General features: G+C 58.6%; 2 protein-coding genes across 3 annotated transcripts; one reads left to right on the forward strand and one right to left on the reverse strand.

Annotated features, from left to right (window-relative positions):
* The first annotated feature begins 676 nt into the window (after positions 1-676).
* Positions 677-4,945, forward strand: Ogg1 (8-oxoguanine DNA glycosylase). The gene is made up of 7 exons (XM_048356258.1): positions 677-877; positions 1,208-1,455; positions 2,346-2,525; positions 3,837-4,018; positions 4,251-4,401; positions 4,528-4,577; positions 4,796-4,945. The coding sequence occupies exons 1-7, from the start codon at positions 771-773 to the stop codon at positions 4,916-4,918; spliced, it is 1,041 nt and encodes a 346-aa protein (XP_048212215.1). The 5' UTR covers positions 677-770; the 3' UTR covers positions 4,919-4,945.
* Positions 4,946-5,202: 257 nt separating this feature from the next.
* Positions 5,203-14,316, reverse strand: Camk1 (calcium/calmodulin dependent protein kinase I). 2 transcript variants are annotated; one of them, XM_048356257.1, is made up of 12 exons: positions 14,211-14,316; positions 11,978-12,092; positions 9,690-9,821; positions 9,058-9,132; positions 8,768-8,906; positions 8,037-8,163; positions 7,861-7,936; positions 6,942-7,054; positions 6,451-6,529; positions 6,265-6,352; positions 5,526-5,643; positions 5,203-5,422 (listed from the first exon to the last, which is right to left on the reverse strand). In XM_048356257.1, exons 2-12 carry the CDS (start codon positions 12,058-12,060, stop codon positions 5,340-5,342), a joined length of 1,113 nt encoding a protein of 370 aa, XP_048212214.1. In that variant the 5' UTR covers positions 12,061-12,092; positions 14,211-14,316; the 3' UTR covers positions 5,203-5,339. The 2 variants fall into 2 exon arrangements, with proteins under 2 accessions (XP_048212214.1, XP_048212213.1); XM_048356256.1 differs by lacking the exon at positions 14,211-14,316 and adding an exon at positions 12,373-12,621.
* Positions 14,317-21,457: the final 7,141 nt, after the last annotated feature.

Genomic DNA, 21,457 nt, shown 5'->3' on the forward strand with positions numbered 1-21,457 from the left:
CATGGCACTTTTTTTCCTTTTGGGAGGGTAGGGGAGGGGGGCAGTCCTGGGGCTTGAACTCAGGGCCTGAGCACTGTCCCTGGCTTCCTTTGGCTCAAGGCTAGCACTCTGCCACTTAAGCCAACAGCGCCCCATCCGGGTTTTTGTTTGTGTGGTGCGGAGGAATCGAACCCCAGGGCTGGGTGCGCGCTGGGCAAGCGCTCCACACCACCTTCCCGGCCCACCCCGGGACACACTTATCTCCAGTTAACTACCAGGAGCCATTTCTCCGTGCCGCGGCCGGCAAGTGGAGTCCTCCCGCAGCGGGCCGCCTTCTCGGAGGTCCCCGGGCCTGGCCGGGGAGAAGCCCCACGCGGGGGAAAGGGGCGGCGGCCGGGCTGGAAGCTCCGGAGACGCGAGGCCCGGGGCCGGAGCCCCGCCCACCGCCGCGCTCCCGAGCCAGGAGCCCCACTTCCGGTCCCCGGGCCCGCGGCGCTCCGGCGGCCTCTGGTTGGTGCTGCGCCCTCACCTCCTCCTCGGATTGGCTCCCTCTCGCCGCACTTCCGGTCACGGGAAAGCGGAAGGACGGGCTCGCGCTCCCTCTAAAAGCTTCCGCCACGGTGGAGCCGCGGAGCGCGCGCCCAGGTTCCGGGGCGGGAGAGGCCGAGGGAGCGGCGGGCCGCTCGCGGGACGGGGGAGGAGGACCCACGCTCAGGCTCGCGGCCCTGCACGCGGGGGGCTTAGGCAGCGGCGGGGGGGCGTGCGCCGCCGTCCCTTCCGCCTGGCGGCCCATGAGGCACCGGACTCTGGCCTCCAGCCCGACCCTCTGGGCCTCCATCCCGTGCCCACGCTCCGAGCTGCGCCTGGACCTGGTGTTAGCCTCTGGACAGTCCTTCCGGTGGGTGACCGTCGGGGACCCCCTTCTCGGGGGTCTGGCGCGACTCCCCCACCCCCTCCCAGGGCTGCAAAGGAGAGAGCTGGGGATGGATGCTGGACGGGAGGGTCAGCCCGGGGGGGCCAGCCTGCTGCCCCTGTGTAAAGGAGAGGTACCCAGTGCGGGGCCGTCAGCACCGGGCGATAAAACCACTGAAAAGGAAAACCACTCTCAGTTTGTAATTAGTAAATCCGTTCTGCGAATGGGGCATCTGTAAGCCTGGAGGTGTACCCCCAAAGGGAGCACGAAAGGAAACCGGTGTTTAGTTGTGTCCGTCTGCACCCGGGTGCCCAGGTGGAGGGAGCATAGCCCTGCACACTGGAGTGGCGTGCTGGGGAGCAGAGTATGGACCCTGACTCAGACGGAAGAGGGGCTCCACTGCACTGTGTACCGAGAAGACGAAGGCAGGGGTGGCAGGCCGACTCTGGAGGAGCTGAGGACCATCCGAGAGTACTTCCAGCTGGATGTCAGCTTGGCTCAGCTGTACAGCCATTGGAGTTCTGTGGACCCTCACTTCCAAAAGGTGGCTCAGAAATTCCAAGGTGAGTGCAAGACCTGGGCAGAGGTTGGGGTTCTAGTGCATTAGCTATTTCTCTATCATGAAAGGCTTCACTGTCTGTAAAATGGAGGTTGTGTATACCACATAGTATCTTGAGGATTAAAGGACCTAATAAATGTTAATATGTATATATTATTCCTGGTACATTGTAATCTTTTTCCTAGGTGCTGTCCCTGAGCTTTTTCTGCTCAAGGCTAGCGCTGTACCACTTTGAGCCACATCTCACTTCCCATTTTGGGGGTGGTTAATTGGAGATAAGAGTCTCTTGGGCTTTCCTACCCAGGCTGGATCCATAGATCTTGAACTCCTGAGTAGCTAGGATGACAGGCACAAGCCACCCACACCTGGATCGTTATTGGTGTTCTTATTCTGTGTGGCCTGATATCGGTGACTCTATCCTGTAAACAGAAAGACAACATCTGCCATTTGACTGGAAATGTTAACAAAGAACAGTATGTAAATCCCTACCTTTATGGTGCTTTTAGGTTGTGTGCGTGTATCTGTCTATCGTGTGCATGCCAGTATTGGGGCTTGAACTCAGAACATGGGTGCTGTGCCTTAGCTTTTTCTTTCAAGGCTCATGCTCCACCACTTGAGCCACACCTCCGCTTCTGGCCATTTGCTGATTAATTGGACTTCTCTGCCCATCTTGGCTTGGAACCACAATCCTCAAATCTCAGCCTCCAGAGTAGCTATGAGTCACCAGCATCTGGCTCATTGGGGTTTATTGGTGATATGGGGTGGTAACCCTGACCTTCCCGGGTGCTGTGAGAAATGAGCGCTCTAGTGTTCCCTAGAGCCTTAAAGCCTAGGATCTGTTACAAGGGTGGGAGAAAGTCACTTCCAACAGCAGCTGCTTCCAACCTTGCCCAGGCGTGCGACTGCTGCGACAGGACCCCACTGAGTGCCTTTTCTCCTTCATCTGTTCTTCCAACAACAACATTGCCCGCATCACTGGCATGGTGGAGAGACTGTGCCAGTCCTTAGGACCCCGGCTCATCCAGCTTGATGATGTTGCCTACCATGGCTTCCCCGGCCTGCAGGCCTTGGCGGGTGAGTAGGTGAACCTCCTAGCTCCAGCCTGTTTTGAACAGGGAGAACTGTTTGATTCTCCTCCAGTCACCATCTCCCACCTTAAGGTTTCCTACCTTCCCAAACACGTCCCCATCCAGAACTGTCCCTTCTAAACAGATCAGCCCTAGTTTTACCTCATCCTCCTTACGAATCCCTGAAATGTCAGCACCACACTAGCCTGGGATGCTTGTTAGTAGACTCAGTACCTCCTTAGAGAAATATCTATACACAGTGTTCTGCACTTGGGGGTTCAGAGCGTGCATTCCGGAGATAAGACTTCCAGATGTGTCCTGCGTCTGTCGCTGGGGCACATTATTGAGTATGTCTGTACTCTAGTTGTACATCTGTGTGTACAGATAATGGGATAATCCTAGCACCTATCAAAGTTGTCATGAGGAGTCGGGCACTGGTGGCTCACGCCCGTAATCCCAGTTATTTTCAGGAGGCTGAGATCTGAGGATTGCTGTTTGAATCCAGCCTGGACAGGAAAGTCCATGAGCCTCTTTATCTCCAATAACCACCAGGAAACCAGACACAAAGCTGTGGCTCAAAGTGGAAGAGCTCTATCCTTGAGCAGAAAGAGACAGTGCCTGGGCCCTGAGTTTAAGTCCTACAACTGACCAAAAAACAAAACAAAACAAAAACAAAACTGGTCTTGAGTCTCCACTCTTAGCTTAGTAGTCATGAGATCCCCAAGAATTCATTCAGCCCTCTATACTTTCCTTGACATGTCTGTAAAATGGGAAAGAATGGTGAATAAAGCGGCCGGGACGTATAGAGCGCAATAGGTTAAGAGCATAGATAGGCATTTGGTATCCCAGACCTGGGGGCAAAGCGTCCCATCTTGAGTCTCTTCTAAGTCCTCCCCCCCCCTTTCTCCATGTGTAAAATGGTAAAAAGAAGCTCAGCCAGGTCCTCAAGAACATGAAGCAGGATACACGCGGCTAAGGGGCGCTACCAGTGCGTCCAGCGCAACGGCCGCCGCTGTCTTTATGAGCTTTCTTTTTGTTTGTTTATCGTGAGTGTGAACATTCTTGAGAAACTCTGAAGAACTGAAGTGGGGAACAGCCCCCCCTCCCCGAGCAGGGAGTCTTTCTCGGTCACTGTAGTCCACGTGAGTGGGTGCTCAGAGCAGAGCACCCACCCGTACGAGTGGCCCTGAGGGACGTTGAGGACCGGCCAGAGCTTCCACGAAGCAGCCTGGGGACGGAGAGCAGCTGGGGACGGAGAGCCGCTGGGGACGGAGAGCAGCTGAGGACCCCCGCCCCCGCCCTCCTGTCCCTCCCGCAGGCTCGGGGGTCGAGGCCCGCCTCAGGAAGCTGGGCCTGGGCTACCGCGCGCGCTACGTGTGTGCCAGCGCCCGGGCCGTCCTGGAGGAGCGCGGCGGGCGGGCCTGGCTGCAGCGGCTTCGAGGGGCCCCCTACGAGGAAGCTCACGAGGCCCTCCGGGCCCTGCCTGGGGTGGGCGCCAAGGTGAGGCTCCAGGGAGGGAGGCTCCGACGAGCGGGAAGGAGGCCTGGCTTCGTTTGTTGCTGCTGTTGTTGTTGTTGTTTCGCCAGGCCTGGGGCTTGAACTCAGGGCCCGAGCACTGTCCGTGAGCTTCTTTTGCTCAAGGCCACTTGGGGCCTTTTCTGGATATGTGGCGCTGAGGACTCGAACCCAGGGCTTGGCTGGCCCCGACGCCCTCCCTGTTTGCTTGTTGAAGGTGGCTGACTGCGTCTGCCTGATGGCCCTGGACAAGCCCCAGGCCGTGCCCGTGGATGTCCACGTGTGGCAGATTGCCCGGCGCGACTACGGCTGGCGCCCCACCACGTCGCGGGCCAAGGGCCCAAGCCCCCAAGCTAACGAGGAACTGGGTGAGGAGGGAGGGGGGCTGGGCATGGCTCCCACCCTCCTGGCCACCGTTCCCCCGAGCCCCCCTCCACCCTCCCCCGTGGGTGTGGTGCAGGTGGGGCCGCGTGCTGTAACCACTTGTGATTTAGGAAACTTTCTCCGGAGACGGTGGGGACCTTACGCTGGCTGGGCTCAAGCAGTGAGTGTGCCTCAGTTTCCCCTCCTCTCTCGCAGAGACCCTGACACCCTTCCTCAGCCCCGACCCAGCTCCACGAACCTCCCATTCCACCACTCTCCGGGGGACCCTAAAGGAGTCTGCGGCCACCCCAGCCCTGACCTCGTGACTCTGGTCCCCATCCCACCCCCAGCCGTGACCCTGCTGGAGCCCCTCCCCCACACGAGCCCTCCCCCGCACAGGTGCTGTTCAGCGCCGACCTGCGCCAGCCCCGCCGGGCTGCAGAGCCGCCGGCAAAGCGCCGCAGAGCGTCCAGAGACACACGAATTCCCAGCAACGCCGGCGGCGCACGCCCGTCGCCCTAGCCACTCAGGAGGCCGAGATCCGAGGATGCCGGTTCAAAGCCAGCCTGGGCGGCAAAGTCCATGAGGCTCTCATCTCCACCAGAAAACCAGGAGTGACCCCGTGGCTGGAGCGGTAGAGCGCTAGCCTGGAGCCGAAGAGCTCAGTGACGGCGCCCAGGCCCAGTTCAAGCCCCGACACCTCCTCTCCAAGCTCCCACTGCCGTCTCCCCCGTTTGCCTTGTCTCCTGTTGGGGAAGGGGCCCCGCAAGGAGAGCACGGACTCCTGGAGGCCACGGGGCTGACTGTGGTTTTATCTTCTTACCTTTATTACAAGAAGGAACAATAAAATAGAAACATTTGTATGGAAAATGCAGTGAGGGGGAAGGGGGGGGGTTCGGCGGGATGGGCCCGGGATGGGGGGGGGGGCGGGCTGCCTTCCACCCTAGAGCTGGGGGGGCAGCGTGGGGGGCACTTCCTGGCTGGGGTCCACACAGCAGTCTCGACAGCAGCAGCCAGCCACGGGGCCTGCGTGGAAGCCGGGGACAGCGTGGGCTCGGGGCGGTGGGGGGGGGGTGGGCCCCTCCACTCCGGGCCGCGCTCCCTCCCGGGCCCTCCCCGCGCCCCTCACCTGCGGCGGTGGGGGTGAGCAGCTCCCCGTGGCTGGCCGGGTGGCCCAGCCCCTCCTGGCTCGTGCCCAGCTGCAGCCTCCGCATGTGCCGCACCACGGCCGTGGCGTTGAACGCTTGCTGCGGACACGGGGCGCCCTGACGCGGCGGCTCGGGGGCCCGGGGCGGCAGGGGGGCGTCCGCGGTGCCCCGCGAGCCCCTCCAGGCCGCCACCGCGCTCTCGGCCGCGGCGGGCGCGTGGTCGTGGGGAGCCGCGTGTTAACACTTGTCGGTTTATAACCTTATGCGCGCGCAGACACGCAGCTCGCGCGTAGACAGCACGCGTTGCGCCGCGCCTTGCACGCGGTTCTGAGCACTGTGCGTGCTCATTCGGTATTTCTCAAACTGCGCGGTAGGCACCGTTAATGCCACGCACTCCAGGGAAGGACACAGAGGCCGAGAGAGGCGCCCGTGTGTCTCTCCACCTTCCATCTTTACCTCCTCTGACCGGTCCCTACGGGGCCCTCTAGCCCGTTACCCTGTGCAGGGTCCTGGCTTCCTCCTGAGGCCTTCCCGGCAAGTCGAACCCAGGGCTTCACGCATGCTAGGCAAGTACTCCCACTGAGCCACACTCCCAGCCCCCCCACGAGACCCGTTAGAACGTAGTGGCAGTCTATCATACAGACCACCGAGGGCCCGTGATGGGGGGCCGGGGGGAAGGAGTCCATGGAGACTGGGCCCCAAGCTGGAAACGCTGCTCACCTTCCACTTGCTCTTGGCAAAGTTCTTCTTGATCTGCTCGCTCACGGACTGGTGGATATTCTTATCCAGGGCCGTGTCTCCCGCAATCCTAGGTTGGGATGGTGGAGGGTTACCCAGAGGGCAGTCTTGGGGATGCCACGCCCCAGGGGGGTGGGGGGGCGGGGAGGCCGGGGGGGCGGGTCTCACCACGGGTGCTGCAAGGCCTGCTCACAGGTGAACCTCTTCTCCGGGTCCTTCTCCATCAAGTGCCGGATGAAATCTTTGGCTGCACAAAAGCAAAGTCGGCATGATGGTGCCAGTGGGCGGCCCCAAGCTGTCCCTCCCTCCGTTCCGGCCTGGCACCAGAGCAAGACAGAGGCCAGATCTGTCCATCTGCCACCCTACCCCACCTCGGAGGCCCTCCCAGCTCAGCCCTCAGGCTGTCTTAAAGATACGTTCATGGGGGCTCCTCTCCTGGTGGGTTGCTATTACCTACTAAGGGATACAGTGAAGACTGCATGAATGCCTACAAGTCTATCAGTCTGGGGGCCCAGTGGAGGGAATCGAGGTAGCCGTGTCTGATCTCAGACCACCCCTCGTCTGGGGCCAGGGAATCTGCTAGAAGGGAGACGGTAGGGAGATACTACAGACAAGAGGCAAGCTGGTGAGACAGGACCCCAAGGGAAGAAGGCAAATACCAGAGTCGGAGATGTCATCCCAGTAAGGAGAGTCAAACTCGTACTCGGCCTTCAGGATCTGTTCGAAGAGTTTGGCGTCGTTCTCGTCATAGAAGGGGGGGTAGCCGCAGAGCCTGGGCAGGGAAAGACCTGTGCTTGCTGACACCCCCACAGCTCTGGGGTGACGCGTGGGCAGTCCCAGGGACTGGGCAGGACCCACAGGAAGGGGCTTCCTCTGTAGATTCCCCCCTCCCTCCTGCCCCTCTCCTGCCTGTGGCCCTGGTCCTTCCAGCCCTTCCCCGGGGGCCTCCCGCCCTGCAGTCCTCTGGGCCCTGGCACTTGATATTCTCTGCGGAACCCTTCTTCCTCCTCCACGTAGGGTGCCAGTCAAGTGTCACCCCATCTCTCCTTCTGCCCCACTTCTCTTTATAGCCAGTCCTGGGGCTTGAACTCAGGGCTTGGGTGCTATCCCTGTGCCTCTTTGTGTTCAAGGCTAGCGCTCTACCACTTGAGCCACAGCGCCACTTCCAGTTTTCTGGTGGCTAATTGGAGCTAAGAGCCTCACGGACGTTCTTTCCCAGGTTGGCTTTGACCCACGATTCTCACATCTCAGCCTTCTGAGTAGCTAGGATTACTAGCCTGAGCCACGGGCTCGTGTTTAGACTCAGGGGTAGTCTATATTTAGGCTAATGTTTAGATTTCTTGTCAATTCCGTCTCCCCAGCTCGGCTGCCAGTTCCCCAAGGGCAGGTCCTCCTTGTTCTCTGCTAACTGTAGTGCTTGGCACAGTGCCTCAAAGCCTTTCCACGGGAGGAAGGGATGTTGGTAATTAATAAGTGGATGCTGGTGTGGATGGGAACAGGGGAGGAGCAGAGGGAGGCAGGACAGGGGCTGGCTGGGGAGGAGCAGAGGGAGGCAGGAGAGGGGCCGGCGCCGCTTACAGGATGTAGGCTATGACTCCGATGGACCAGCAGTCCACCGCCTTGCTGTAGGGCTTCTGGGCCAGGACCTCAGGGGCTGTGGAAGGAAGGGGGACATCTTGGTGGTAAACTCCCCCTTTTGCAAGTCCGAGCCCCCTCCCTGCCCCTCGATCCCAGCCCCCCGGGGCGCTCCGCACCCACGTATCCGGGGGTCCCGCAGGCCGTGGAGAGCACGCTGCCTGGATCCTCCATCTTGGAGAGGCCGAAGTCGGAGATCATGATCTTCGAGTCCTCGTCCAGGCTGTAGTAGAGGAGGTTCTCTGGCTAGGAGGGAGGGAAGGGGGAGGGAGAGATGACCGGAGTCACCTGAGAACAAGTGGAACCTCACTCCTCCACCTCCATCCCCACCCCACCCCCCCAAAAAAAAAAGCCCCATCGCTGCCAGCCATCTAAGACAATCAGGGAAGTCGGGGCAGCCCCTGGGGGCGGGCTGGGTGATGTCAGCCCTGCCACGTTCCCGGCCGGGCCAGTGTGAGCAGCCCTCTGTAGGGACAGGAAGGCCCGGTGACCCCCTGACCAGGTCAGCCTTGCCCCTGGGCTCCGCTCCCGGATGGGAATGAGGTGTTCCAGACACTGCGCACCCCGACCTCGGCCGGCAGTGTCGGGTCTGCTCCCCATGCGAGTTCTCTACACACTGCAAGTGTGACATTTACTATCAAAGATACAGAACATTAATGGGGGGGGGGGCGGTGTCACATGACAGCGCCACTCCCATTCCTGTCTTCAGCTAGCTGAAACTGGCACAGAAGGAGGCGGCTTAGGGGCCAGAGGTCTATTTTGCTCAGTGGGGGAGAAGAGTTACTGAAGGTCAGACTGCAGGGTTTGCAGAGGGCCCTGCCCCAGAGCCCCCCCCCCCCAAAAGCCCCACCTTGAGGTCTCGGTGGACAATGCCCAGGTCGTGCAGGTACTTGACCGCGTCCAGCACCTGGAAGATGAGCCGGCTGGCATCCCGCTCCGTGTAGAACCCCTTCTCCACGATTCGGTCAAACAGCTCCCCGCCTGACACCCTACGGCGGGGCGGGGCGGGGCGGGAAGGCGAGGTCAGGCCACAGGGGCAGCCTGGGAGGTGGGAGGAGGGGCGGGGCCACACACCCGGGACACCTGACTGGCCACCAGGTGGGGGGGGAGGGGGAGGGCAGGAGGGGCGGGGCTGCTCACAGCTGCATGATGAGGTAGAGGTGGCCCCTACTCTCATAGATGTCGTCCAGGGCTACAATGTTGGGGTGCTTGATCCTGGAAGGAGAACGAGGGGATTCAGAGCCAGGACAACCGAGCCACTTCCCCGTTGCTTGCGACCAAGAACCTTGAGCCCATTTGCCAGGATTTATTACAAATTCTTGGAAGGCAAGGAGGCAGAGGGGCGAGCACTGGGCTCCGAGCCCAAAGCCTGCCTCCGCCATATGTTCTCTGGGAACGCGGGAGGATCGATGGCTTCTAGGCAGGGCTGGCGCTTGGGTGTTGTGTTGTGGTGTCGGGGTTTGAATTTAGGGGCCGGCACTTGCTAGGCAGACGCCGTACCGCATCCCCGGCCCCTGGCTTTCTTGTTCTGGGGATGCTTGGGTTTGAGGCCCACCCCAGCCCCGAGGGAGGAAGACGGGGCTGTCAGCTTCCCCCCAGGATGTGCGCTCTCCAGAGCTCTGCCCTGCTCCCGAAAGCCCCGTCCGAGTGCCAAGTGCAAGCTCTTATCCCCACTCGACAGTGAGCACTGTGAGGCTCGGACAGCTTAAACGGTCCCTCCAAAGCGGGAGGAAAGGAAGGGCGGGAGCCGCGTGCCCGCGTGGCCCACGCACTTGTGCAGGACGGCGATCTCGTTCTCCATGCTGCCCTCTTTGCCTTCCAGGGCCTTCTTGGCGATGCACTTGATGGCCACCAGCTTCTGAGTCCTCTTATCTTCCGCAAGGATCACCTCGGAAAAGGCCCCCCTGTGGGAAGAGGAGTCTCGGGTGTTTCCCCTCTTCCGTGGATCATGAGGCTACCCCTGACCCCAGAGGTGATGGTGACCGGGGCCCCGTCAGTCTGTTGAGAACCAGGCAAGCAGCACTATAAGAATGAAGAGCCGGGGGCTGGGAATATGGCCTAGTGGTAGAGCGCTCGTCTCGTGAGGATGAAGAGCCGGTCCTGCCACGCTGCTAGAATGTAAGCCTGCAACAGGTGGCAGTCATTTTTGTCACCCCTTGAGAAGAGCCTGCCTGAGACCAAAGACAACGCAAAGGACAGCAGACCTGACCGTCTGATAACGTGACCCCTTTTGGGCTCTTGGATCCGAGCAGGCCTAAAGTCTGCCCCTGAGATTTCCAATTATGTACCGTCCATGGAAACTTCATTCCTTATTTCTGCAGAGGTCAACTGGAGTCCCGGCTCTTGAATACCCCTTTAGAACCTCGCAAACCCTTCGGCAGTACCTGAGGACGTTTGCGAAGTGCAGGATTTGAGACCCCACTCTATTCTAACGAGGTCCTTGGGTGATCTGTATGTTCCCTAAAGTTTACAAGATCCTGATTCGGGGTGTCCTCTCTACACCCGCTTCTCCTGAGGGAATAAGAAGTCATCAGTCACGGAAGGCCCGTCCCACGCTGACGCGCCTGTCATCAGGGTAACGAGGAGCCGCAGCAGTGGCGTCACTGGCTTCGTTTTGCCTTTCCCGGTGACTGTGCTGAATGGCAAACGTCCTCTAAGTCGTGTGTGCGTGTGTGTGTGTGTGTGTGTGTGTGTGTGTACGTGCCTCGCTGGTCTTGAGGCTTGAACTCAAGGCCTGGGTGCTGTCCCTGAGCCTTTTTTGCTCAAGGCTAGCAGCGCTCTTACCACTTGAGCCACAGCTCCATCTCCAGCTTTTTTGGTGGTTAATTGGAGATGAGTTTCATGGACTTTCTTGCCAGCCTGAATTGTTTTATATTTTATTTATATAGGCTATTTTTTTTCCAGTTAATTAGAGGTAAAAGTCTCACAGACTTTCCTGCCTGAGCTGGCTTCAAACCACAATCCCAAGTAGCTAGGCTCACAGGAGTGAGCCACCAGCGCCTTGTCTGCTCTAAGTCATTTTTTTTTTTTTTTGGCCAGTCCTGGGGCTTGAACTCAGGGCCTGAGCACTGTCCCTGGCTTCTTCTTGCTCAAGGCTAGTGCTCTACCTCTTGAGCCACAGCCCCACTTCAGCTTTTTCTCTATATATGTGGTGCTGAGGAATCGAACCCAGGGCTTCACGTGTGTGAGGCGAGCGCTCTACCACTAGGCCACATTCCCAGCCCCTGCTCTCAGTCTTAAGTGTCTTCCTGTGTCCCTTGGAGTCACATCTGGCCTCCCTAACCTGGCTGTCAAGGCCCTACGGGGACTTTTCTACCCCATCTCTAGCCTCTTTTTCTACTCTGGACCACAAAGATGCCTCCCTCAACACTCAACCTCTCCCCGCTCAGGAGTGGTCACAGGGGCCGGGCTGGCCAATCAAACTACCCTCATCCCCCCCCACCCCCCAGACTCCACTTCTTCCCGCCCAGGCCTCCCCTCTGGACCTTTGCCTACTACCTCTCCTGCTGCAAGGTCCCTCTCCACACGTGCACACCTACGCATCCGTCCAGCCCTAGATCTAATGCCCTTCCCCAACAGAGTGCCCCCAGACAGAAGCCACAGCGAGCCTCCACAGAGCCTTCGTCCCCAACCTTAACTAGCACAGCACACCCCCTCTTCTCCCTTTCCATGGCTCTGTCTCTTTTGCACGTCGAGGACCAATTAGAGGCACAGAAGCCAGGTGTGGGTAACATCTGAATTCTCAGCGTCTGGGGGGCCCCCTCGCTGCTTCCAGACCTAAGCCGGAGCAGCGAGCTCTTGGATCAATGATCGACCCTCCCTGCTCCTTGACTTCCAGCTCCTCATTAGGAACTCGTGGCGATACAAGAACAGCCCGTGTCCACCCATGAAAAGCGGGGCCCGTGTGGGCCCCAGCAGGGCTTCCTCAGTGCCTGTAAGAAACAGGAATCGTGCATCAACTAGCCACAGGAAGCACCAGCCCAGCCGTCCGGGCCCAGGAGTGGCGGGGCTCTTCCCAGTTCCACCCCCAACCCGGACAGCACTGCACCCCGAGACTCACGTGCCCAGAACATCTCGGAAGTCGTAAATGTCCCTGATGTCCTCTGCCTGCTTCCAGCTAGGGCCGTCCACTGCCCCGGGCATGGTCCACTGCCCCCCGGCCACAGCCAGGGCTCCTGGGAGGCAAACAAAGAGAGAGAAACTCAGCGAGCTCTAGCCTTCTCTCCGGGACTTGATCGCTAGGCCTCGGTCCGTGATTCAGCCCGCGTTTATTCATTGCTTCCTTCATGGGTGCAGTCATCCAACATTCATTCATTCACCGGTCATCCGCTCATTGAGTAACATCACAGAGAAAAATCTTTCATGGCAGCAGCAGAATTCTTGAGCAAAGCCATGCATTCCTTCGTTGCTTTGCTCGTCGCCCTCTTCGCAGCCCCCCTCTCCGGGTTTACATACCCAAGGAAACACCGGGGAGACGGGGAAACCCAGAGCAGCTCATAGGAAGAAGCCCAGGGCCCGGAAGCAGCCACCTCGCAGCGCCGCTCTGGAAATGGCCGGGATGTCTCCTCTCCCTCCTCCTCCCTGCCTTGGCCTCTCAGAAATCAGGTTTCCGGCAGTCTGGGCTTCCAGCAATATCTCAGCCATGTTTTTAAATAGCTCCTTCCCACTGTTACCAAGGCAACAGCAGCCACAGCTGGAGTTCCCCAGACCTCTCCCTCCTAACTCCCCATGTGGGTCCCACCCTGTCCGTCCCCTCCCGGCCTCCCCTCGTCCTGCCCGGCTTGGACCTTCCCTCCGCCGGGGCCTCTACTATCACCAAATGGGAAATGGGGAGATGACCCTGGGTATGGGTGGACCGGGGTCCAGGGACACTCAGCTGCCCCCCGCCAGGGGCTCCGGCTCAGGTTGCCACGCAGGGTGGTCTGTGACCGTCCTTCCGGCAGGCAGCCGGGCTGGGGCCGCCCAGAAACCAGTCCCTCGGCCACCCCAGGATCGCAGGGAGTGAAGCCAGCATGGAGTGCAGCCCAGCGGCTGGGGGTGCGCTCCTTCCTTCCCGCTTCCCTCTGTGGACGGCGGGGACGGCGTCCTGACCCCAGGGCAGTGCTCCACCCTGACCCCAGTGCGGTGCTCCACCCTGACCCCAGTGCGGTGCTCCACCCTGACCCCAGGGCGGTGCTCCACCCTGACCCCAGTGCGGTGCTCCATCCTGACCCCAGTGCGGTGCTCCACCCTGACCCCAGTGCGGTGCTCCATCCTGACCCCAGTGCGGTGCTCCACCCTGACCCCAGTGCAGTGCTCCGTGGGACTTGTTCCCAGGGGCCCCTCACTGCCCATCCCAGGAGCAGAAACAGCCAAGAAAGGAGCCTGCCGGGTAAGCGCCAGAGGCCGACCCTTCTTCAGCCCACCCGGACAACTGCACAGATGCCGCCAGTCCCCATACCTGGCACCAAATACCCCACCCAGCCTCTCCTACCCCCAGAACCCAAACTGCCCCGGCCCAGATCCCGCCCATCTGCGTCCAGATGCCCTGACACCGGCTTACACACCCATGAACGCACACGTGCAAACACCTTCCCTCCGGCGCCCTCACACCTTAACCCCGGCTCGTCCACCCCAACGCCCCCCCCCCACCCCCAGACTCAGACCACTCTTCACCACAAAACACAGCAGCAGAGCTGGTGCTGTGGCTCAGGGGTAGAGCACCTGCGCGGCAAGTGCAAGGCCCCGAGTTCAATCCCCAGCACCACACAAAAAATGTTACCCTACTGGAGGTGCCGCTCGGAGTGCAGAGCCGCGCCTGGCTTACCAGATCACCTGCACGCCTTCCCATAGAGCGGGCGTCGAGACGCGCCTCGTACGCCCCCCCAGCTCCTGGGCCCCCCCCCCAGGCTGCAGACTCCCTCAGCACACAGCTCAACACCCCAGCTCCAGCTTGCGGACCTGAGGGCCAGACACCCCCCCCCCAGCACCCCCCCCAGACACCCGTGTGCAACGGAACAGATTCCCAGCCATCCCCTGGCACGCCCTCAGACCAGAGCGCCCCTATATCTGAACCACACACCTGAACGAGGGCACCCCAGGTACCCGCATCTCCAAAAGCCCACGCCCTCCAGCTCCCGGCCCGCCCGCCGATGCGCAGACACCCCCAACGCCGGCTTCTACACCCACCCGTGAAGTCCCCCGCCCTTGCAGGACACCTGCTGGGCTGGGGCAGAATAGGGGGGGTGACAGGCCCGGCTGGCCCAGCCCTCCCGGGGCTCCCCTGCCGCCCCGGGGGGGGGGGCGGGCGCTACCTGCGCTGCCCCGCCGCGGGACTGGTGCGAGGCCCCGGGTGGCTGGCGCGCCCTGGCCGCTCCCTCGCTCGGTGGCCGGCTCCGCTCTCCACCCGGCTGGGCTCCGGCTCGGTCTCTCCTCCGCCCGCCCGCCCGCAAGCCCGCGGCTCTGATGTCAACGGAGGCGGAGCCTGCGGCAGCCGGGCCCGGGGGAGGGAAGGCTCGCGCCCCGCCCGGGGACAGGGCTGGGGGAACCGGGTACCCCAGGCATGATGCCAGCTTCCTGCCCCCGGAGGGACACATGAGGTCCAGGGAGAAGCTGGTCATGTGTGCGTGTGTGTGTGTGTGTGTCTGTCCATCCTGGGGCTTGAATTCAGGGCCTGGGTGTTGTCCCTGAACTTTTCTGATCGACACTGGTGCTCTACCCCTTGAGCCACAGCTCCACTTGTGGCTTTTGGGCGGCTCATTGGAGATAAGTCTCATGGATTTTCCTACCCCGGCTGGCTTTGCACCAAGACCCCCAGATCTCACCCCTTCCGGAGTAGCTAGGATCACAGGTGTGAGCCACCAGCACGGGGCTGCAAGCAGGATTTGAACCCACGTGTCTCCTGAAAGAAACTGGCCCGTTACACCCTGTGCGGAGAGACTGAGCTCCAGGGAGGGCGGTGTTAAATCCAGATCCTAAAGGAAGCAGGGCAAAGTGGACCAAGGTCCCATGTGCCTGGGTGGCTGCCAGGGGCCCTTGGTGTGTGTGTGGGGGGGGAGAACGGGCTGGAGGAGGGGGGTGATGAAGCCAGATCCCAGAGCCGCAGGCACGGGGCCAAGGACCTGACAGAGGGCAGCTTATGCAAGGCTACTCGGGGCTGGGCAGGGGGAGAGCTCACCAACAGGGACGGGGCCGCCCTGGGGCTGCTAGGAGGCCCCTCTCCTCACCTGGCGGGGGGGGGGGGGTCTTGCTTGGGATCCTGGCCTCTCCCTCCAAGAGTCCCGCACTTTCCAGCTAGAGAGAGCCAGGGGACCTTCCTGTCCCACCCACACCGCCCCCCCCCCCCCAGCAAGCTGGTTTCTACTAGCTTTGTTTGCCCTCCCTTGTTATAGGAGGGTCGGTGTTTATGCCTGTTTCCCAGCACAAGATGGCCGGGGTTCCTGGAACATCCTCCCAGCATGGCAATATGGACGACTGGTAGAATTCTCCTGAGAGATCTATGAGGCCATGGACGCGAGGTGCTTAGAGCACTGTCGCTCAAAACACAGCAGTGAGACTCCACATCAACCCCGGCTCAAAGAAAGGACCTTATTTGGCCAGAGATGGGTGGGATCTCAGCATGACAGCATACAGTCTCGCTCGAGTCCATAGGCTGGAGTGGAAACCCTCGGGGTTCAGGTGGAGCACCTGTTCCCTCCCCCCCCCCCCCCCGCCCCGAAGGGTTTTCCCCACAGACCCTGTCTTTCCCTGTGACAACTCTTGTGGAAGGATGACAAGGTAACCTCTCTCTGTCCTGCTGAGGATCTGTGCAACGTCTCTGTTCTGTGTTGCCATTGGACTGCTTTTAAGTCTTTCTGAGCCCACCCAGGCTTTTTCTTTTTGTTGTTCTTGTTGTGGTTGGTTGTGGGGCTTGAACTCTGGGCCTGAGCGCTATCCCTGAGCTTTTCAGCTCAAGAGAAGTGTTCTACCACATTGAGCCACGGCGCCACTCCCGGTGTTCTTTTTTTTTTTTTTTGGCCAGTCCTGGGCCTTGGACTCAGGGCCTGAGCACTGTCCCTGGCTTCTTCCCGCTCAAGGCTAGCACTCTGCCACTTGAGCCACAGCGCCGCTTCTGGCCGGTTTCTGTATATGTGGTGCTGGGGAATCGAACCTAGGGCCTCGTGTATCCGAGGCAGGCACTCTTGCCACTAGGCTATATCCCCAGCCCGGTGTTCTGGTGGTTCATTGAAGATAAGGGTCTCCATGGGCTTTCCTGCCTGGGCTGGCTTTCTTCAGATCTCAGCCTCCCGAGTAGCTAGGATGACAGGCGTGAGCCAGTGCCCAATGTGCTCGCTCTCTCTCTCTTTCTCTCTCTCTCTCTGATAGTAGGGATCAACCCTGATGCCTTGCATATGCTAGGCAAGCATTCCACCACTGAGCTACAGCCCCCAGTCTTGGTTTGGGGGGACAGAGTCTTGCTATGTAGCCCAGGCTGCCCTCCGTTTTGAGATCCTCCTGGTGCTGGGATTATGGACATGCCCTACCTCACTTTTTTTTTTTTTTTTTTTAAGATGGGATCTCACTGTTTTGCCTAGGCTGGTTGGTCTTGAACTGAGCTCAAATGATTCTCCTGCTCCCTCCCACTCCCAAGTACCCTGTAAAAATATTTCTACTAAACAAGGAGTACATGATCACTGTAGGAAAATTATATAAAATAGTCAAATCACAAAAAACGTTCCTTTCTTGCACTCGCCTTCAAGTGAAGGAATCTGACCTGTGCCAAGTAACCGAATCCCAGACTGAAGCAGCTCCAGCAGAGGGGAATTTATGGTTCGCCAAAGCTGGCCCAGGAGGGAGGGAAGACAAGGACCCGGGGCTTGGAGACCCGAGCCATGCACAGAGGAGCTGCCTGCCTTCTCTCCAGGCCTGTGCCCAGCAGCCTCAGGGAAGCGGCGGTGGCGGGGGGGGGGGGGGGGTGGGGGGGGGGGGGAGGGGAGGGAGACACTTTTGGCATATTATCTTCCCAAGACGCATACACTTGCAGTGGGCAAATTTCAGGGTGCTAACCCAAAACGAGTCAAGGAAAATAAACAGACACAGAAAAAGGAAATCACCGTCTCCTTTGTTTTCAAAAAGACGACCAGCTAGGTGAGATATGTCCATCATTTTCCCCTCGCCCGCAGTTCTGGTAACAGAAGCCCCGTCACTACATACCCCGCCAGCAGCTCTTGAATCTGATGGAAGCATAAGCCATTGGAAGAACAGGTGGTTCTCATAATTAAGGAAAAACAACGAAATTATGCAGAAAGGATAGATTATTTTTTTTTGTATGTGCTGGTCCTGGAGCTTGAACTCCGTGCTTAGGCGTTGTCCCTGAGCTATTACGTTCTCAAGGCTTGTGCTCTACCACTTGAGCCACAGCTCTACTTCCAGTTTACTGTTGAGGGGAGTTATTTGGGGATTAAGAGTCTCATGTATTGGCTTCAAACCACAATCCTCACATTGTGTATTCCTGAGCAGCTAGGATTCTAGGCATGAGCCACCAGCACATGGCCAAATTAAAGTATAAAACATAAAAAAAATTCTTTAGCTTCTGTTGCTTAACAGAAATTTAAAAAGTTTAAACTTACCCTACTCCAAAATCATGGATTATAATGAAGATAAACTTCAGGGTAAAGAAACATTTACTAGACAATGGGTTAATACTTTTATTATGTAAGCAGCACATAAAATTTATAATAAGCTAAGAACCCAATAAATAATCAAAGGACACAGATGAGAGAGGCAGTAAGCCTAGGACATTTTCTGTTTCACTTGTAATAGAAGAAGTACAAATCAAAAGAAGAGGTCGTTGACAGACTTCCAAATCTGAAGCTTAAAAAGCTGGTAACAGGGCTGGGAATGTGGCTTAGCGGTAGGGTGCTCGCCTCGCATGCATGAAGCCCTGGGTTCGATTCCTCAGCACCACAGAAAAAACCCAGAAGTGGCGCTGTGGCTCAAGTGGTAGAGCGTTAGTCTTGAGCAAAAAGAAGCCAGGGACAGTGCTCAGGCCCTGAGTCCAAGGCCCAGGACTGCACCACCCCCCCCCCCAAATAAAAAATCTCACAGTTTCCTACCTGGGCTGGCTTCAAATCATGATCCTCAGATCTCAGCCTCCTGAGTAGCTAGGCTTACAGGCGTGAGCCACAGGCACTTAGCAAGAGTACATTTCTTGGTTGGGGGTCATGGTTCAAATGATAGAGTGCCTACCTAGCAAGCAAGAGGCTCTGAGTTCAAACCTTGGTACTACCAAAAAAAGAGAGAGAGAGAGAGAGAGAGAGAGAGAAGGAGAGATCACAAGATCTCTGAGAGAAAGCATTGTAATAGCTGGGCGTTGGTCTGTGAGATTTTTTTTTTTCTTTTTTGCCAGTCCTGGGCCTTGAACTCAGAGCCTGAGCACTGTCCCTGGCTTCTTTTTGCTCAAGGCTAGCACTCTGCCACCTGAGCCACAGTGCCACTTTTGGCCATTTTCTGTATATGTGGTGCTGAGAACTCGAACCCAGGGCTTCATGTATAGGAGGCAAGCACTCTTGCCACTAGGCCATATTCCCAGCCCCTCTGTGAGACTCTTTGTTTGTTTGTTTGTTTTTTTGGCCAGTCCTGGGCCTTGGACTCAGGGCCTGAGCACTGTCCCTGGCTTCTTTTTGCTCAAGGCTAGCATTCTGCCACTTGAGCCACAGTGCCACTTCTGGCCGTTTTCTATATATGTGGTGCTAGGGAATCGAACCCAGGGCCTCATGTATACGAGGCAAGTGCTCTTGCCACTAGGCCATATCCCCAGCCCTCTGTGAGACTCTTATCTCCAAGTAACCACCAGAAAACTGGAAAGTGGCCCTATGGCTCAAGTACTAGAGCTCCAACCTTGAGCAGAAGAACTCAGGGGCAGCCCCAAGCCCTGAGTTCAAGCCCCAAGATTCATCAAAAACAAAATAAATAAAAAATACCTAAGATTTTCTTTTTTGAACAATGTCACCTTCCCTCACTCTCTCCCAGTTCTTCCCTCTTATTTGTTTATTGGTATGTGATCTTACTGTGTTGCCAGCGCTGGCGCCAAAATCCAGGGTTCAAGCAAGGCTTCTGTTTGTTGTTGTTTGTTTGTTTGCTTTTTTCCCCCACTTCTGGGGCTTGAACTCAGGGCCTGAGCACTGTCCTGAGCTTCATTTTGCTCAAGGCCAGCACTTTACCACTTGAACCACAGCGCCACTTCCAGCCTTTTCTGTATATGAGATGCTGAGGAATCGAACCCAGGGCTTCACGCATGCTAGGCAAGCTCTCTACCACTAAGCCACATTCTCAGTCCCACAGTGCTTCTTCCTGCCTCCGCCTCCTGCGTAGCTGGGGCCACAGGCATGCGCCATTCCACCTGCCTCGAAGCGCATGTCCACCAGCTGAACCAGTTTCTGATTCTGTACGTTCCAGGCCCGGGAGCTCTCCTTTGTATTAAGCTCCTTTTGAGAACCATGGTCCTGAGAGTCAAGTCCTGCTCTTCCGTGTCTCCCCCTGCCTAGCCCCACCCTACTTTCCAGCTCCTTCCCTCCTTCCCTCCCCCTGCTCTCCTGAAACACCCAAGTTCTCACCTCTCTCCAAGCCGACCAGCTGTTCACACCTCCCCAACCACAGCTCCTTTTGTCTGGAATGTCATCCGCCTGGAACCTTCCTCCTGGAGGCTTGTCTCCCCTAGGCAGGGGAAGGGAAGTCCCCCGGGCTCCAGGGCCCCGTGGCCCGAGTTTACTCTTCCATTGTGACTCTGCTGCCTGGGTTTGGATTGTGTCGGAGCCCCGCTCGCTTCGGCACTCAGAGTAAGCGAGAGAAGAGTGAGGGGGGAAAGGCCCGTGGTGGAGTCACAGCCGGGGAGGTGCATTTCTGAGTGCCTGGGGGGGGGGGTGTCTCTGCGGGTCAGGCCCTCGCCCCCTGCCCCGGCTCAGCTGCAGGCGCCTGGGACAGAAGGAGCAATGGCAGGCTGGCTGGCTGCCTCCCAGGTCCCACACGGCCTGGGGGGGGGGGGGCTCCTCACCTTGCATACAGGTGGGGAGCGTCACCCCAGACCTTTAAGTCCTGGAGCGTACCCACCTTCTCCTCTCACCGTTCTACCCCGCTCCCGCTGCCGTCCAGATAATCGGGCCTGGCCGGTGTGGAAACGGGGGGCTAATGAGCAGAGAGGGGGCTGCAAGCTGCGCTGCTAGGGGTGGCGGCGGAGGGTGGGTGCTGCCCCAGTGCCAGCATGACTGACTATTCCTGCAAGTTGCAATGGGCCCCGGGCCCCCGGGAGTTCTGTAAGGGAGAGGCTGCACCTCCCAGTCAAAAGGCCTGAGTTCGAATGCCGCCTCAACTACCCATCCGTTTGACCGAACGCCGCCTCCTGAGAGCCTGGGTTGTTCTTGTCTGTGGATGGAGCCCCGCGGGCCCTTCCCCTGGGCTCTTGGAAGGCGGGGTCGTTTAACCAGGTTACCACAGTACTGGGGAGCTGGCTAACTTCCACTGCGCGCTGAGCGGCACGGACACAGCTGCAGCTGCTGTCTCATTGGTGGCCTCTCTCTGGGGACAGCCAATCAGTGCAGCCCCAGCAGCAGCAGCAGCCCGCCCCTGCACTCTCTGGCTGGAGGCAGGGCCTCAGGCTGCCCCCGGCTCACGTGACTCTACTCTCTTCCCAAAATACACTTGAAAAACTTTTCAAGTGCCACTCTTGTTGGGGGTGGGGGGGTGGGGGGGCATAACCCCAAAGCCCGGGCTCTGTCCCTGAGCCTTCTTGCTTGAGCCACAGCTCTACTTCCGGTTTGAACCCAGGCTAGCTTCAAGCCACCGTCCTCAAGACCTCAGCATCCCCAGGAGCCCGGATTACAGGCCCCCAGCCACTGACGCCCGGCCCAAATACACTCTTCTTAGTCACGTCTTTGTTTTTTAATTTGTAAATGACTGAACTTCAAAGCAAACTAGCCTAAGCTAAAAAAAACCTCCCGTGGGCTACTATAACTGCAAAGTCTACGGGAAGATCTTGTGGCTTCAGGCACGGCTGGATCCAGGCCCCTGGCTTCATCATTAGGAAGGTTTCCCTCTCCACATGCTGGCTTTGTTTGTCCGAGCCGGCACATTCTCCCATGTGGGAGGAAAGGAGTTCCCGGGTTTACCATCTAAACGGAAGTAAAACTGCCCTCCTAAGAGCAGTTCTAAGTGGGGCCTCAGAGTGGCCCTGTTGTTTGTCACGTGACCATTCATTCCCCGGGGACATTTGTCCAGCTTAGTTTGACAGTGACAGTCTCATAAGAGGCACATGTGATGGGGGATGTATCCCACAGAGAGGTATCATCATTCTTTATGGCTCAGCCATTGCATGCTTCTTCTCCCCCCCTACCTTGCCCCCGTAAGTTGTGAATGACAGGGTCTGAGACCCATCTAGGATGAAGCGGAGGCACAGGAAAGCATCCGTTTGCCTGTAGCCCGCAGGCTGACTGTAGGAAGCCCTCGCTGGCTCTCCTGTCTTCTTCCTCTCCTGGCTCCCGTCTGGTGGGCTCCACCCTCTCTCTGCTGCCTTGGGTTTGGTGGGGCA

The sequence above is a fragment of the Perognathus longimembris genome, chromosome 10 (genome assembly GCF_023159225.1).
Source record: "Perognathus longimembris pacificus isolate PPM17 chromosome 10, ASM2315922v1, whole genome shotgun sequence".
Classification (NCBI taxonomy): domain Eukaryota; kingdom Metazoa; phylum Chordata; class Mammalia; order Rodentia; family Heteromyidae; genus Perognathus; species Perognathus longimembris.

Bases quoted from the DNA above. Each gene is read 5' to 3' on its own strand.
- Camk1 (XM_048356256.1), bottom strand. From the start codon at position 12,415: ATGAGCTGCTCTGGGTTTCCCCGTCTCCCCGGTGTTTCCTTGG. The intron at 6,530-6,941 runs GTATTTGCCTTC...GCTTTTGTGCAG, and splicing joins GGATGACATCTCCGACTCTG to CCAAAGATTTCATCCGGCAC. The intron at 5,644-6,264 runs GTGAGCAGCGTT...CCGTGTCCGCAG, and splicing joins TTGCCAAGAGCAAGTGGAAG to CAAGCGTTCAACGCCACGGC.
- Ogg1 (XM_048356258.1), top strand. From the start codon at position 771: ATGAGGCACCGGACTCTGGCCTCCAGCCCGACCCTCTGGGCCTCCATC. The intron at 1,456-2,345 runs GTGAGTGCAAGA...AACCTTGCCCAG, and splicing joins GGTGGCTCAGAAATTCCAAG to GCGTGCGACTGCTGCGACAG. The intron at 4,019-4,250 runs GTGAGGCTCCAG...TGCTTGTTGAAG, and splicing joins TGCCTGGGGTGGGCGCCAAG to GTGGCTGACTGCGTCTGCCT.